This window comes from Motacilla alba, chromosome 5, assembly GCF_015832195.1.
Source record: "Motacilla alba alba isolate MOTALB_02 chromosome 5, Motacilla_alba_V1.0_pri, whole genome shotgun sequence".
Taxonomy (NCBI): Eukaryota; Metazoa; Chordata; class Aves; order Passeriformes; family Motacillidae; genus Motacilla; species Motacilla alba.
Genome location: NC_052020.1, coordinates 29,655,067 through 29,673,073, shown reverse-complemented (window position 1 = coordinate 29,673,073; position 18,007 = coordinate 29,655,067). Strand labels below are relative to the sequence as shown.

The following is an 18,007-nucleotide window of genomic DNA, read 5'->3' as shown; positions in this document are numbered from 1 at the left end:
GTATCAGTATCAACTGACAGTTTTAGAATTTGAGATTTTCTTTAAATACCAGGGTTCAAAAGTTCTAGCTTACTTGAATTTATTAAAATGTTAGAAAGCTGACCAGCTTCTTGAGGCCAAACACATTTTTTTCAGATCATGTGTGAAAACATGTATGTTATTTAAGGCTCAAAACATGCATTGTTTTTTTGTCTGCTTCAGAATTTCTTACCTGGGTTTGATTCATCTTGCTTGTTTTAGGTGGTTTCTGAAGTACTTAATTTTGAGAAGTGAGCTATTTAGCAGAAATTTGGTTTGGCTTAAAATAATATAAGTCTTTGAATAATATAATAATAATAATATAATAATATAAAAGCACTTGTAAAGCATCAGATCAGTTCTTGAAACTCAAGAATGTAGTACAGTAGTACTACATTCTAATGTAGTACTATAGTACTACTATACTAATGTAATATAGTATTCTGCAGACATATAGAAAATAGTTATTAAAATGTTAAAATATTTTACTGCCCAAGCAGATCTCATATTCGTGTAGGCAAAAGATGTGGACTTTCTTTTGCTGTAGATAATTTTCAAAACTCATAGATGATATTTTTTCATACTTTTTATTTTAATGTGCCAAGACTGAGCATAATTTTATGTTCATAAATTGAATGTAGTTTACTTATCTTACATTCATTCTATAAGTAAGCAATATATAGTTGAGATACATAGATTTTTACCTTATATGATAGGTACACACAGAAAAGCGAACCAAGGTATCAGTAAATATTCAGTGGATCAAGATGAGCTTAGCAATAAAGTCTTACTGCGCTTACTGACTTGGGGTCTCTCTTTTTTTTGTTGTTGTTGTTGTTGTTTTTGGGTTTTTTGGGGGTTTTTTGGGGGGGGTTGTTTGTTTTTTGTTTTTGTTTGTTTGTTTGTTTTACTCTTTTAATTCAGTTACATTCTGCTTCAAAAATGTTGGAATAACAGTTAACTAATGAACTTGCATATGTCACTGCTGGTTTAAAAACTGAACAGTAAAACATTTTTGTATAACTCTTAATATAAATATTGCTTAGTTATCATTTTTGTTAACTCATATCTTATTTGTATTTTGTTATTTCTTACCTAGAAGTGGAAGAACTGTTAAATTCTCTTAAGCATATCCAGCACGTTTTGGTAGACCCTCAGAGTCAAGAGGATATCTCACTCATTTTACAGCTTGTTCAAAATAGCGATTTTCAGAATGCATTTAAGATCCACAACGCTGTTACAGTCCACATGAACAAAGCCAGCCCTCCATATCCTCTCAGCTCCAATGCACAAGAACTAGCACAAGAGGTATGTACAGTATGCATCCCTGTGACATACATGAAACCTATAATCATAGCTACTGTGGAAATACTTACTTGTCAAGCTTGTCTGAGTGACTGAATGTTGAATATGAAAGAGATTATAATAGTCACTGATTGGAAATCTGGAAAAACCAGATACAGCAAACAGTAACTAGAAAAATATTTTGGGGGCAGGAACTCCCTCTTTAGCATGGATAGATATGTATCAGAGAAGGTACTATGTTTAAACATAGGAAAAGGGAGTGGTTGTGATAATCTAGCTCCCTTTCCGTTGGTATTCTTTATTTCAAGCATTCAGGAACTGAGTTACAGTTCTCTCTTATTGTGACTCTCCTCTAAGTTGAGCCATGGTTCTTAGATTGGGAGTCATCTCTGAAAATAACAAGGATACTGGAAACAAGCCTTCTGCTTTAAAGTGAGCAACAGATCCCTTAATACTTAATTTCAATGCTTTAATTACTGCTGTGATTAAACTTCTTTTGGTCTGACAGATGACAGCTCTTTTGTAAGATCTGATGCATTTTTTAGAAATTGTTAAAATATTCTAAAGGGTCACTCAGTAACTTTTGTCACAATTTTCTATGGTCTGGTGCAAGTATATGTAGTAGTGAAGTGTGTCTACATCTTAAACCCATATAAATTTTGTTAGCTTTGACCTAGGTAGCTTGAATACCAACATCAGTGCAAACCTAGCACTGTAGTGTTCAGCACAGCCAGATCCAGGGGCTGGATAAAGGCTCCAGCATTTAGCACCCAGCAAACCAAACTGACTCGGGTACATGGGTTGGAGTATTTCAGTATGGCAGCAGGTGGTGGGTGTTGATGGGGGTTTTGGATTGGCTAGTTTGTTTGGTTTAGGATCTGGTTTTCTTTCTCCCTGAAGCATTTTTTTCAACAGCTTTTTCCACTCTCATTTACTAGACTTTAATCTTGTAAGCCCAGCAGCACTGTAGCAAACTTGAAGTTCTTTTGCAGAAGAAATTACTGACTCTTGAGGAACATCATTTAAATACAATCTAAAGGTGCAGGTCCTGATTAAACTTCAGCTTAGGATTTTCTTGTTTGGGTTTGTCAGTAAGACTGCACCAAAAGCAGGTAGAAGTACTTTAGAATATCCTGTGAATCTCTGAAAACTTCTAATCAACCCGCTGTAATCATATGTTTGCAGTACATGTGAGCTTCCCTCTGGCTTGCTTGTTCATCAGTCTATAGCCTACTTCAGACTCCTCACTGGGCTTGTTCACTGTGTCTGTGAGTCTGAAGGAGCCTTTTCAGTTACCTTCTGTTTGTAAGCTGCTCCCCCAAACATCCACTTTACATAGGCCTAGTTTAGGATTTCATTCAGATGCAAGCTAGAATTTTTGAACCTCCTTTTATAATACAAGGTATTACAGATGTAACCCTTAAGAAAGCTGGTGCTTTCCTTTCATGAATATGATGGCCTTCTATTTGCTACTTAATAGAAGTTTCCAAGAAGAAAATATGCCTAAGAAAATTCTAGGTCTATTTCCAAACTCTTGTGCTTCTCCCCATTTCTCACTACCCCTTACCTTCCCAACATACTCTTTTCTTTTTTTCAGGTGATTTGGTAAATCTTAAAATCAGAAGGTGGTGCAAAGCCAGTTTTGTGTCTCTTACTAGTCATAAATAAGGTTAAGCAAAAGGAAAATATTTCATTTATCCAAAATTTTTAAACCAACAGAATTTGATAATTATCCACAAGACTATCGCATAAAAGACACATCACTGCACTCATTTTGACTCTTCCTCTCCCATCCTGTCTTGTCCAGCCTTGAAATTCCTGAAAACTCAATATATTGCAAATGTGTGTTCCCACTTTCAGGTGTAATCTAGTTTCTCTGTGACTCAGCTTCTTGTGTATTTAAGTGACGTATATTTTGCAACATGTTAAATAACATCCTGAAATGATAGAGCCAGAAATTCAGGACAAATATTTCTATGTCTGACAGAAGTGTCTCGAGAAGATGCCTTGAAGCCTCCATTCACATCACTTTGTACTTCCTTGTCTTGCCTGCATAGAAAATCTTATGTTGATTTTCAGATCTTTTATTCATTTTTGAAAAGTTTCTGTATTAGTTATGTAGCAGTGTGGAAGGAAATTATTTCTGCTTTGGAAAAGTTGGTGGTGGTTTTGGTTTTTTGGCTTTGTTGGTGGTATGGGGTATTTTTAATCCTGACAATGTGTTTATCTTCCATATCTTTTTTTTTTTCTTGTACTCTCATTTTTGGCTGTCTTTTGCTTTTTTTACCTCTAAGCATAGGCATAAGAAACTCCCCCAGAAAGCAGCTCATTTACTTACTTGAGGGTGTTTTTGAAAAGACACTTGCAAAAGCCTGCATTTAAGATACTGATAACATCTTGGTGATAAAAGCCAGAAGACATTACAAGAAAGAAAAATAGCAGATACATGCATAACATTAATTTTAAGTAGCAGGTAGTGCTAGTGTGCATATTTTAGTGCACAGGTCATGAGCAACAGTGTATAGCTCTGAAACTGGAGTGTGTGCCCCAGTTTAAAGCTACAGACATGTTTTGTTTGTGGCTTTTTACTGTGGAAGAGAAGATCTCTTAATGGGAAAAGGCGTTTTACAACACAATTGCACAATGCAGCATGAAAGAGTCTTCCTTTAAAAAAAGGTAATAATTACTATTATTTAGGGTTTTTTAATTTTCTAGTCCTCTTTAGAAAATTCTTAAAATTGGTACTATACATGTACGGTTAATTTTCCTACCAATGCTGATAACCAGCCACTAACAACTCAAGGTTTTTCTCATCTTTTTAAGAAACTTCAATTGAATTTAAAAGGTGGAATGAAGCACTTGATCTTAAGGAATTTATTTGAGAAAGCTTATCTTCATGTAATGCGGTGTACTCCAAGTCTCAAATAAAAATAGCTGGTAAACATCAAGTGTAATTAAATTGACTTTAAATCCATTTAAACTTGACCAAGATGGGGGCACGGATTATGGGAACAGGGTCTGAATCTTGACCTTGTAAGAATATTTGATACAACATTCAAGACAGTTTATAACTTGGCCTGTCGCAGCACATACCAAATACCTTAAAGATGTTCCTGCTATTAAATATACTTGATAGGCTTAATTTATATAGAGTATGTTCCTAAACATTTTTGACTTGCTCCTGTTTACTGCTGCAAAATCAGACAAATAAACTAGATCTGTAATGTTGAGGGGATGCACTGGAAGCTCATAATTTCTGGTGTAAGTGCACTAGAATGTGTGTGTATATTCCATCTGACAGTCCTGCTCACCTGCCAGTTAGCAATAACAGAGTTTTGCATGTGCAGTTAATTTCTGAGTGCTTCATATCACTCCAGCACATGCCTCCATCATGCATGCCTACAAATTGTGGTGTGTGTAATGAAACCAAATGGATAACTTCAGGGGTTGGGGGGGAGGTTCTTGATCGCAATGTAACATGATTAACAATAAAAACTAGTCTGAAGAGTTAAGAAAATACAGGTATTGCCACATACTCCGTGTGGATCATCTGTGCTGTATGTAGTGCGTCACTTCTGGAATGACAGACTTCTTCAAATATCTTAGTCTGATAAAGCTCTAGGATTTATTACCATGAGTTACAAAGGACTCTGGCAAGCAGCACTACTGCTGTTATGAGTGGTCTACAGGGCAGCCTGAAGCTTTCCTAGAGCTTCATTACATAAACAAATGAGAGACTTATGTTTTTCTTTAAGGGGGGGGGGGAATATATTAAAATTTTAAATAATCAAATTATTCAAAGCAGAAATTCAGCTTGAATAAAGGATGTTTAATGCACACAGAGTCACTGGTTGAACCAGATTACTTTCCTTACTGTCAAATTCCCAGCCTCTGACCTTGCATTCAGAAGATTGTGTTCCTTGCAAGACTTCGAAGTTGCTTTCTGAGTAGGTTTTCCTATTAAAAAATCATAAAGATTTGATAAATAAAGCTTTAAGACTTCTTGTGGCTTCTTCAAAATCCCTTGAATGTTAGAGACCTTAAACAAACCTTTATGAGAAAGTCTTTTGTATAGAAGAATCTTTTCTTTCAAAGCAGAGTAAACTTGTCAGTGAGGTATGTCTTTTGCTGTGTTGTGTTTGCTGTGTGACATCCTAGAATTCAGTTTCAGCCAGGTATAATAGCTTCCTTTCTAATTGAGACGTATGACTGAAGTAAGGACTTTGTGAAGCTGAACTCTTTCTGTTCTCTATGATTTTAAAGAAACCACTTAAGAATACTACATAAATCTGGCTTCTTTGACTGTTTTAAGGTACACTACATTTGCTCACCATGAGGCATGCTCTAGGGATGTCAGAAGGAAGGCTTTTGGAGGTTGTGCCAGGTTTACTGCAAAGCACAGGAGCATGTTCAATGTGAACTTCTCTTGGCAATATGAGGATCTTGCTCTGTGGGCACAGTTCATTTAGTGGCTTCTCCTAGAATTTGAAAGTATCTTGACTCGAAAGTTTGCAGTGCTGTTTTCTGATAGCATCCAAGATAGCTGTTAGCATTTCTGTAGATAATTGCTCCTCATACAGAGGCTTTTCCGACCTTTAGATACTGTTAGATCATACAAAAAGTGGAATTATTTTCTCTTTGAAACTTTTGGTTTCTTGGTTCTCTGATGTCACATTATTTCATCTGTAAGAGTCAAAAGCTCTTGAACAAAATGTTTTCTATTTCTCTGAAAGCTGCTGCTCTGATTTGTATACTCTACTCTTGATGTCTTTGGATTCATTTGTGCTGTTGCACTTGTGTGCTTTTGGTCAGATTAGGCCAGAGGATAATGGCTTTGGAAAGTATCTTCAGCCTTACTTCTGTGGAAGAGCACTTCCCTGCTCTTGGCTCTCTGTATGAGCAAACCAGTGTTGCAAGAGATGATGGCACAGCTCGTTTGGTAACTGTATGAGAAGGAAGACTTATTTTGGCAGCTGAAGCTTGAGCAAAAGCTATCCTTGTGTTAGTATGAGTTATTTTGGAACCAGCCAAAGAAGTCAGGTTTCCAGGGAGGGACCTTTTCCTGAGACAAGAGCTCCAGGATGCGTTGCAAAACCTGCCTTGGAATCTTTGGCTTTGCTGTTGGTGGAAATAGTTTGCGTAATGAGAATATGATAATCTGCTTTTAAGAAAGAGGAAGGCTAGTCACATTAATACGAAATTACTCCAATTTAAAAGCCCAGCATAGTCTCATAATACACTTTATTGTGACTGATTTCACTGCCCTGAAATCACTTAACTTTCACTGTCTAGAGTTTAATATTTTTTGTATGCATCTTTGAGATAGCTGCTCATTGCCAGTCTCTGGTATTTGACAAATCTGTGTGACATACTGAATACCAAGTTAGATTTGGTAGATTATTACTGAGGCAAGATGTGCTGGGTCAGTCCTATGGTTGCATTGCATGTTTTCCTAATGTGTACCAGATTAATCAGTCAGCAGTAGTGTAACAACTACATGGGTACACTTTGTTTTCAGTAAAATGAGTAATTGCAAGTAGGGGGTTGTGCTTGAGTAGGAGAGGGAGGATTGATAAATCACTGGCTAGATTTAGAGTTTTACTGCTTGATTTCTTTTTAGGTACAGAGTGTTTTGAAACCCAGCCACCATAAGGATGGACAGGAGCTTAATGCTTTGCTGAATGCCCCTCACATGCAGGTAAAACAAAATGAAACTTCTAATCTAATGGATCTATTTCTTGATGCTGTTTTCAATAAAACTTATTTTTTGCCTTGGGCTGACTGGGCAAGGATGAATTTTATTCCTCAACCCTAATTTTTCTAGGATAAGGAATTTGCAATTTCTGAAAACTAATGGAACTTTTAAATGAAGTGTAGTACATGATTGTATTCAGCCCTTGCTACAGTCTGTATGTATTACAGGGTGATTCGCACATAAACAATGTAGTAGTAAGTCAGTGGGAACAGGGCAACACATGAGCTGCTTTATTTGTTTTTACCTTTGTCAGTTGTTTCATGCTTACCTTAGGGTGCATAAAGGAAATTTTGTCCTGGGGTGGTGATGTAAAAGTAGTTTTCTCTGCAAAATTTATTCTGAGTCTGCAGACACATACATAATAAAGCAATGTCTTGTTTTTTAGTACAGATAAGATAGAAGTACAATCACAGTTGTGTTCAAAATTGCTTTTATACTATTTTCTAATCTGAAAGTTTTGAAAAAATGTAGGTTCTATATAGCTGTGATAATTTTTTTTTTATTGCTTGAGGCAGTTTTCAAATTTCAAACCTGCAGAGACTGTTGAAATTGCAGAATTTCATCTGCTGTTTTGTATGCATATCAAGTGTGATATTTTCTGTAACTAAGCTGATTTTGTTTAACACTAGGCACTTCTACTGGCTCATGATAAGGTTGCAGAACAAGAAATGCAACCTGAGCCTATGACAGATGAAAAGATTTATGAGAATGTTGGCATGTATGGAGGGGAGACGGTTAAAATAGTTCGCATTGAGAAAGCTCGGGATATCCCGTTGGTAAGTACTGGTGCTTACTCAGTTGTATGTAGAGGAAGTGAGCCTTTTTGTCCTTTCCAGATTGCTATGAAATGTTAGGAATTCAAATGCCAAGGTAGTGTTTAATTTGTAAACACTCTCCCTCCTTCCGAAATGAGAAATAGTCATAGACGGTAAACTTGTGTTTAACTTGAATTGGGCAGTAGCCATACTACCATGTAAAATCTGTACAACTTCTGTCAGCTTGGGTTTGGACAGATCTTCTTGGCAAGAGTCACTATCCCAAGCTTGCTGCAAGGGAGCTTAAACCTTGTGCCAACCAGGTGTAGGTTTTTTTGGTTGGCTGGTTTCTGGTTTTGGGGTTTGTTTAGCAGTTATCATCTGCTATTTACATCTTTGAAATAAGAGTTTCCTTAGGACTGTGTTTGTAAAAAATAATGAATCTTATGGTGTGGAGCAATTAAATTCTTCAGTCTTTAGTGTAGGTTGAAGGAGTTAAGCAGTGGTTTTTTTGAACTGGAGCATTGTGTATGCATCCAAGCTGTTACTTGCATTCTCTTTCAGCAGAATTTTTCCATGTGCTTGGAATATACACAATAGATGGCTTTGAGTTTCATACGTGTAATAAATTCAGAATGTGTTGCTGCTGCACAGGGTGCTACTGTTCGCAATGAAATGGATTCTGTTATCATCAGTCGAATAGTCAAAGGAGGTGCTGCAGAGAAGAGTGGGCTGTTGCATGAAGGGGATGAAGTTCTGGAGATCAATGGCATTGAGATCCGTGGAAAAGATGTTAATGAAGTTTTTGACTTGCTGGTGAGTTGGAACACTTCTTGTTTTCTTTGCAGTAAATACTCATTACATAAGCCTGTTGACTCTGCTTGTCATTTTACTCATATTTAGCCTCAAAAGTATTTTCATTCTGGTAGCTGGTGTTCATATGTGGAGGTCCATTTCAAGTTTTCTTTCTGATGCATAGGATGATACTGACAAGTATAATTGCTGTTACCTGCAGAAATGAAGCCTACAAATATGGAAGTGGCAAGCTGTTATCTTTACACTTACTTCTAATGATTTCTAAGAAAACTTTGTTTAGCTCTGAAAAGCCATAATTTTTCATCTTTGATTCAGTCCACAAGTAATAAATGTGTGGCCGGTTTGTAGGTGATTTTCTTCATAGCAGCTTATATGGTGCTGCGTTGTAGGCTGGGTTTAGATTGAAACTGTGTTGATAATGCACCAGTGTTTTAGCTGTTGCTGAGCAGTGCATGCACAGTGTCAAGGCCTTCTCTGTTTCTCACTCTGCCTGCTGGCTGCAACTGGCTGGGGTGAGCAAGAGGTTGGGAGGGGACACAGCTGGGACAGCTGACCCAAATTGACCACAGTGATGTGAATGGCCATGTAAGATCAGGCTGAGCAGTAAAATCTGGGTGGTGAGTGATTGCTTTTGCATCACTTGTTGGGTTGAGGTTTTTCCACTTCACTTATTAGACTGTATTTTACCTTGACCCATGAGATTTTTTTCTTGCATTTGATCTTCCAGTTCTCTCTCTCAGCCTGCTGGGAGAGAGGAGTGTGTTAAGAGCTGGTCAGTGTTTAAGTTGCTGGCCAGATTTAACCCACCACAAATTGTATCACATGGGACCATTTTGTGACTAGACCTACTACGATTTTGTGCCTGATAAAAGCCCTTTTGTCTAGCAGTTTACTTGCATAGACATTTTCTTGTCTATTGCACCATTCATGACAAAATTGTACTTTAGCTTAAAAACAGCTAGGCAAGAAATCCATCAGGAATTAGTAAGTTAGAGGTACTCACTTTCAAAAAGGCCCTGTGAGAAAAATGTCAAAAGCTGGCAATTACCACTAGTATTTTCTGTTGCCCAATTTTATTTCTTTCATGCTTTTCCCTGGTACCTGCTTTGGATCTGTATCCAAGACACCTGGAACCCAACTCTGAATCTTTGATCCAATTGCAGCAGGCAAGACCATGTTGTCAAAATGGAAACAGATAAAAATGATATTTTTTTTAGAGGTCAATTTATAACTCTGACACAAAACATTTCAAATATCAACTAGGACTTATTCAGTAGGGAGTTTGGGGGGAAAAAAGAGGAGAAACAAATTAGGTAAATCTTCAAATTACTTAGTAGGTTAATGCTCTAGAGACAAACCAGATTTAGGACAAAGACTTAGCTTCAGCTGTAGGTTGTGTATTGTAGGAATAGTAGTGTCCATAGATGAAGGTGTCTTATGGTACAGTGAGACACTGGTTTTTAATGGACAATTTCCATCTTTAGTTGGACTTTTTTCTAAAATTTGCTGTTAACATTTTTCATCTATTTCATGCAGTGAGATCAAGTGGAAGGAAGTAGCGGCAGAAATGTGTGAGGTTTGGGGGTTTTTGTTTTACTGTTTTAAAATCAATTAGAAAGATGCTTACAATTCTCTGAGAAGCCTTGAATGTCCTTTTTTTTAATCAGATCTGAGATTTTTCATGTTTTGTGATTGTCTCCATTGCCATCTGTATTTTTTTAAAGCCATATTTAGCTAAGTCCTGTGCTTCTGAAAAGAAGCACCTCCAAGAAGTTTTGGAGGTGTTTAACAGGTAGTTCAAGTGTGGCAGTTTAGTTCTCTGCATATAGCTTATTCTGCTCCTGAGTAACTCCTGCAGCCTAGGGTTAAAAAACAAAAGGTGTAAAGCCACAATACATGAGCATAAGAGAAAATCAATTTGCTGAAAATTAAAAATAAAATAAACACAGCCTTGTGGATTTTTAGAATACATTTTTAATGCAACTGATTTAAAATAATACTTTTAGTCCTTTATATGTCATCATTTTTATTTTGTAGTCTGGAAATGAAGTTCTAACATACTTCAGACACCCTAAAACACTTCAAGCACAGGAGAAAGAAATTACTTCCCTCCTTACTTGATACTCAAGTTTTAATAAACTATACCTGACTTTTAGACTAGGCTGTTTACATGGTCACTCTGAGATTATATACATTCCTTGTGGACTGAAAATAATGGATTTTCCTTTCTTGAAGGCAATGTAACTTGTTCAAGTTACATTTACTTTATTTAAGGCTTAGTTCTGAAGTTTCTGAAATACATGCATTTTCTTGTTTTATACAGGATAAATTGTTGAGTTAAGGTTCGTAGAATGGTGTATATGATGTGAAACACCTGTAGACCTTGTCACAGGTTGTCACTTGCATTTTATCAAGATATTTTTAATGTGTGCAAATACATTCTGCAAATGCAAGTATGTAAACAAAGAAGATAAGACATTTATTATGTTCTGCTTTCTTATCAAGGGTGCCTACAATGTTGGTATTGAACACTTCACATATGGAAGATTTGAGTATCTTAGCAAAATCTTTAAACAGTGTTTTGAATTCTTTAGTAATGTTAACAGCATAAAATCATAGTAGAAGTGTTTAGATCTGAAAGCACTGTTCCATTTAAACAATTCTAGAAAAATTAATTTTTTTAAAATATATTTTTACATTCCAGTAGACCCACTTGGAGGTATTTTTGAACATAACAATTATCCATTTCTCCTGTGTCTCTGCTTGACAGAACAGCAGCTGCTCCATTTCAAAAAGAAATAGTTTATATTCAAGAAAGCTAGGCTTTTAAAATCTGAGTATCAACACTTAGCTTTCTAGTCTTACTGTATTACTGCATCTTTATCTGTACTATATGTTTTAAACCAGCTAAGGGGTAGATGATGCACTGTTAGGAACAACTGCTAATAGGAATTTTTAAAGCATTTTCTAAAATATATTATTTATTAAAATTCTTAACCTTAAGCCATATTTTGATACTGTATATGAAGAGCCTATTTTTCCTCTCAGGCTGACATGCATGGTACTCTGACCTTCGTGTTGATTCCCAGTCAGCAGAGCAAGCCACCTCCTGCAAAGGAGACAGTTGTAAGTAGCTCTACAGGTGTTCTTGTGCTTGGTGAAACGTACTTAGTTTTACTAGTAGTGTGTAAAAAGTTTTTCTGAAGGTCCTTTACATTGTGGAACAAACCCAAAACTTAGCCATTTAAATTCATTTTAGTTGTTACCAGACTAACACCTGAATTCACTGTTGGAAATTATTAATGATCTTAAACTGAAACTCTTAGTACAATTTTAGCTCAGTTTCTGAAAGAAGTTGTAAAAGTAGAACTTCCTGTGGTTCTGAGCTTCTTATTTTGAATTTCTGTATTTTGTGTGTCTCTCTATATATAAGTAGGTAAGTATTAAAAAACTTGTATGTTGAAACTTGAGAATATGCATGGGGAGGAAAAGACAGCTTTAACAGTTTCAAAAAAGAATGCCCAGACATTAATGATTGGTGACAAAATACTTTACAAATGAAACTTCACTTTAAGTCCAGCAAATGAGTTTCAGTCTGTGTATTTATTAGGTACTTAAGCAATCACAATACCTCTGATAATTTTTGGATGCAATGAACTTAAATCAGTAGCTGGGGGGATTGTCTCCCACAGTGGTGAGGAAATTGCATGTTAAATTCAACCTTTTCTGTCCAGCCTAGCACAGCTGTGTCTTTTCCATTGCTAACGTAATGATTCTGTTCCAGTACCTCCTCTATGCCCCAGATAAAGTTTCTATTTTATAGAAGCTTGGAGTTTTTATATATCGTAGCTGTAATGCAATCACAGGAAGAGAAGGTTTAATTCTTCAGAAGTCACTGGGGTGTTTTCCTTTTTCTTTAACGTTTGATCTCCTACAGATACACGTGAAAGCGCATTTTGACTACGATCCCTCCGATGACCCTTACGTCCCCTGCCGAGAGTTAGGCCTGTCTTTTCAAAAAGGAGACATACTCCATGTGATCAGTCAAGAAGATCCAAACTGGTGGCAGGCTTACAGAGATGGAGATGAAGATAATCAGCCATTGGCAGGCCTTATCCCTGGTAAATAAAGCTCTAGAAAAAGCTTGGTGGTCAGTCATGTTGGTTATCATAGCCACACAGGAGCATTACTCAGGTTTTCAAAGACTTGTGTACTCTTAAACATCTGTTGCCTTAAATATATCTGTGTCTTTGAATCATTTGCAATAGAGCCTACTGTTGGGCATCGCCATGTCTGGAGTTAAATGCAGAGTAAAACTTCTGCTTTCACTGCCCCTTTCAGGAGCTACTGTCCTCTTCCTTTATTCACCCACCACGGGGACTCAGCAGATTCGGAGTTCCCTCTGCTGGCTGCAGCAGAGATGTGGGACTGCAGCCCACTTGCTCTCTGGAGATGGGCGCAGCTCTGAGGTTTCCTACCTTTTCCAAATAAACTACTTGATACAGTACCTATATGTGGTCGCTTTTCAGCACGTGTTTGCTTAACAAAGGGCTTCAGTTACTTGTGACAAACTTCCTTTCTCACTGTTGAGGGCCTTTGGGTAACAGGATTTTCAGACACTGAAGTCTGTTCATAATTTTTGCATTGCAATATGTGTTGCAGCCTAGTTAATTAAAGACCTGCTGCTCTGTTAAACGTGCTGAACAGAAGACTTCAAATTCCATAGAATAGCACACTGTAACTTTATGATGCTTGAATAAATTGAGAGAAACACTGATTTAAATACAGGCTAATCTATTTTAAATTGAAGTTCAAAATATTTAATATAAATAGAACACATTTGGCATACAAAAATAATTAGAAAATTATGTCATCATAGAAGGGAAATGTAGTCTTTCCTGTACTTTCACTTTTCCAGGCAAAACTGTCTATACAGCAAATGCTGTGCAAGTCTCTCTTGATGAATATATTTCTGAAGTAATAAATCAGTTTTGCAGCACTTTCGTTTCTCTTTTAAAATTTCTATTGTATGTTGCATTCTCCTAGAACCTTCAGGGGAGTAAAAGATTAGGAAAGAGTCAAATGAGTAAGTCATTATGAAAAAGCATGGAAATGGTTTCTAAATGTTAATGATTCTTGTGCTTTTTTTTAATGCATCAAGGAAAAAGTTTTCAGCAACAAAGAGAAGCAATGAAGCAAACCATAGAAGAAGACAAGGAGCCTGAAAAATCAGGTGGGATTTATGCTTCCCAAGTGGAAAAAAAAAAATCTTTTGTAGCAGTGTTAATTAGTGTTACACGGAATCTTGTCATAGTGGAGTTGTAGAAAAATCTCCTGGTGCGATTTTCTTTTTTTTGTAATACAGGTGGGATGATTCTTTGAAATTCTTCATGTAAATGCAAGTCTGAATTTAACACTTCGTTGTATAAATCACATGGGTTTTTCACAACTATGTGTGCTGTAGTTAGGATGACAGAGAGAATTTGGAAAGCCCCTTTTTTCATAAAGAACTTTATCTGCCATGACTTGGTTGAAGTCCTTGACATTTGCTTAATACACCAAGCATTGTAATCAACAAAAGGATATTATGCCTTCTCAAAACTGCAGAATAAATTCTCCACTTTAAAGATCCCAAACACGGGCAGAATAGGAAGATTTTGGTTGTATTGATGTTTGATTGTCATAATTTTTATTTTGTTTAGGAAAACTGTGGTGCGCAAAGAAGAACAAAAAGAAACGGAAAAAGGTTTTATACAATGCAAATAAAAATGATGGTAAGGAACTACTTTTGTACAATGTGTGTCATTATAAACAACTATAAAAGATTGTGAAAAGAATGCTGAAATTCAGGATATGATGTTAGAAATGCTGGCAGTAAGTTCTATATAAGAGCAATGCTATGTTGTGTTGTAGCATTTAGCAAAAGATGTAAAAGAAGTGAAATAATGCCGCTGGCTGGGATACGGGGTGTACCCAGGAGCTGCATCAAAGCCGGATAGCATAGCTCTGAGGGGGGCTAATCAGCCCAAGCTCTGGCAGTGCCCCTAGCCTATGCCTTAGCAAGCCTTTAGTGATTTCAGCTCAGTGATTATCAGCTCATGAGTGATTTCAGCTCTTTGGGCTTGCTAGGCTCAGCTGGGGCATGCAGCAGGCATTCGGAAGACCAGGAAAGAGAGGAGAGCGCTGTGTGAGGTTCCAAGACGATGTCTTTATTGGTCTTCTTCGTAGCTCTTCCACGGGGTGTCTCGAAGGGTCTCAGGGACAGCGGCTCCAACGAGCCAGGCAGAAACAGGGGTTTATATAGGGTTAGGGAGGATTGAGAATTGTCCAATGGTAAGGGTTAAAGGAAAGTGACCTATAGCCTTACAGAGAGATAAGCAAGGGTCCGAGAGCGGGGAGAGAGGGGCTCCTTTTGTCCAGTCATCCTGACTCAGCATTCTGCCTCTGAACGCCAAGGCAGGTTCGCAGGGCCTGTGCCTGCTACAGTGAAAGGATTTGTAGTGTCTTTAATAAAGAGCAGATAGTTAAGGAAAAAAACAGATAGCTTTTTAGGCATAGAAGCACTCATCATTTTACAATTCATTTATTACGGCTTTGTAATATCATCTCACTCTGCATAATTAAACTTCATAAATGGAAACTTTCTTGACAGATTTTATAGGCTATGTTCTTACAAAAGTACTTTGGGATTGGGATGATGGTTGCTGCCTTTTGGGTATAAAGTGTTACTCTTGTACTAGAAAAATTTTTTTTTTTCAAAAAAAGTTGTTTCTTGGGTTTGTGCTACTAGTTATTTGAAGAGTAATAAGTGGAAATATTTTTTTTTCCCCAAGAAAGGAAAAGAATTCTCATCATACTGGGCACATGATAGTCTTTGGGCTTCTGTTGCTTTGGTGACTCAGAGTTAGATGCTGGGCAGAGAGTCAGGAACTGTCTGAAATCTCATACTGAATGACAGGCAATACATGAAACTGGCAGTAGAGTACTTCGTGACTGTTTCATTGTTCTCTCTCAAGACTATGACAATGAGGAAATTTTGACCTACGAGGAAATGTCACTGTACCATCAGCCAGCAAATAGGAAACGTCCCATTGTTCTGATTGGCCCCCAGAACTGCGGCCAGAACGAGCTGCGGCAGAGACTGATGAATAACGAAGTGGATCGCTTTGCCATCGCCGTGCCCCGTGAGTGTGACAGCAGATGAGGATCCTTGTTCTAAGCCTTGGCTGCACACAAATCCTGTTGTGTTGGAAATAGTCATTAGGAGCTTGGGGGTTTGGGGCAGGATATATTGAGCTCTTGAAAAAAGGGAAGTTAATGCAAATCCAGTGTTACAAACACAGTGATCCAGAGGCATTATAAGACATGCATTTATGTTGGTTTGAATAAAGTTGGAGTGAGTACAGAAGTTTAAAAAGAAGCCATTATAAATGGGCAAAAAAATGGGCATTAATCAAATGTCCTGCGTAAATTTAAATTTAGGTGGCCTTAGTGCCCTCTCAAACCACTTGGATTTTAGTGAATATTATGTTTTTAATGTCTGATGTACCCTAGATTACGTTTACAAACCATTTAGCAATATATATTTGCTGAATAGCTGTTTTCACATTCAGAACACAACTGCACAGTTAAACCTATTCTTTTCGTAGTTTACTATTTTTTTCCTCTAGATAGTGTAAAAGACCTCTGAGTTAAGTTTGACAACTTAATCTGACCAGGGACATTTATTGTAGAAAATAAAATACATGGATTTTTTTGATATTTCCTATGTTGGGTTGGGGAGGGCATGGGGGTTGTGTTTGCATGATTAGCAATATGCCTGCCAAGAGAAAAACTCTTTCTTTTTTCAGTTCTATATGTGTATCAACATCTGAATTTCTTTTTTGTAGATACTACTCGGAGTAGGCGAGAGACTGAAGCAGCTGGCAGGGATTATCATTTCATCTCCCGACAGGCATTTGAAAGTGACATAGCTGCAGGGAAGTTCATTGAATATGGGGAGTTTGAGAAGAACCTGTACGGTACGAGCATAGACTCCGTGCGGCAAGTCATCAACTCGGGCAAGATTTGCCTTTTAAATCTTCATACCCAGGTATGGCAAAGCTCTTGCCTGTCATGTTTTAATTGTAGAAGCTGCTGTGAATTGTCTGTCTCTCTGGTTTATAAAATGAGTGTGTTTTCAAGATCCATATTCATGTTTATATGCCAGGATGTTCAGTTGACTCTATTCAGTTCCTTGTTTGCAAATATGTACGTCTTTATCTGTGCTGCAGTTGATAGGGGTCCTAGTTTTCACCAGCTTTAAGTATCTGGAAACCATCTAAAATTAAAAATTAATTAAAATAAGATTTGTGTCTCTCCATCTTCTAATTACTCTGTGATCTCTGGGGTTTTTGAAGATAGAGAGGACATTGTTTGTGATTATACTTGGAAATTGCATTTCAGGAATGTGTGTGCAGTTTCCAAATACAGTTCAGAAATGAAGTACATCATATCAACAGTATTGAAAAAACATTTAGCTGTGACCTTTTGCTTATGAAGAGAAAAACTATGCTTGCGTACCTTAATTAGGAAATTTAGTCAAATGTGGTTAGAGGCTGAGTCCTGGAATGCAGCCTGTTTTCTGATACTTGTGATATGTATGAGGTCTGCTGCTATTGTAGATGCTGCAAAAGAAGCCCTAAAGCTCAGCCGCATCAGTAAAATCTGCTAGTATTGAAGCTATGGTTAGCCATCAGTTAGTCATCACAAGTTGGGACCATGTGATACTTTTCTAGCGTATCTCATGGGTATTGCAAAGCATGTCATGAGATGAAAATTCATAACTTTAAATGGCTATAAAAATTTATCTCAGAGACAAGTTGTTTATCCCAAGACAAACTTGACAAGATAAAATGCTGCACATAAATAAGTAATAGTGCATCTGATGTCTTGTGTTTTAATCTTCAAAGCAGAAAAGGTTAAACTGTAGTTTTTCAAGTAAACTGTAATATTTAAAGGCTCTTCTTTCTGTTCAAAGGTGATACCTTTCCTTAGAATTGTACGACACTTAGTTCAATGTAGCTAACCTTTTTATTGCTTTTGGATACCAAGAGATGTGTTCTTTCGGTTCAGTTATGAAGAATATTCTTGAACAAAAGTAAATATTTCAGTTTCATGAAGCTGAAAAATGGTGGAATATCAATTTTGTAGGAAATGGTGTCTGAACGCTGAATGCTGTACAGTTAATTCTATTGCTGTTAATATATTGTACATTTATTGTGTTAGTAGAGTGTATTGTCTATTGTGGCATGTGAATAGTGCATCAATAAATGCCCTTTTCCTGGGTGAAACTTAAATACTTAATCTTATTTTTGCA

General features: G+C 37.0%; 1 protein-coding gene across 1 annotated transcript in view; it reads left to right on the top strand.

Annotated features, from left to right (window-relative positions):
• MPP5 (membrane palmitoylated protein 5) overlaps positions 1 to 18,007 on the top strand; it is a 55,282-nt gene that overhangs the window by 31,894 nt on the left and 5,381 nt on the right. Inside the window, exons 3-12 of the mRNA XM_038137180.1 lie at positions 1,118 to 1,326; positions 6,944 to 7,021; positions 7,708 to 7,854; positions 8,488 to 8,649; positions 11,698 to 11,775; positions 12,587 to 12,770; positions 13,811 to 13,882; positions 14,352 to 14,423; positions 15,666 to 15,833; positions 16,539 to 16,741. Coding sequence (XP_037993108.1) covers positions 1,118 to 1,326; positions 6,944 to 7,021; positions 7,708 to 7,854; positions 8,488 to 8,649; positions 11,698 to 11,775; positions 12,587 to 12,770; positions 13,811 to 13,882; positions 14,352 to 14,423; positions 15,666 to 15,833; positions 16,539 to 16,741 — 1,373 coding nt within the window. The remainder of the gene's footprint in view (positions 1 to 1,117; positions 1,327 to 6,943; positions 7,022 to 7,707; positions 7,855 to 8,487; positions 8,650 to 11,697; positions 11,776 to 12,586; positions 12,771 to 13,810; positions 13,883 to 14,351; positions 14,424 to 15,665; positions 15,834 to 16,538; positions 16,742 to 18,007) is intronic.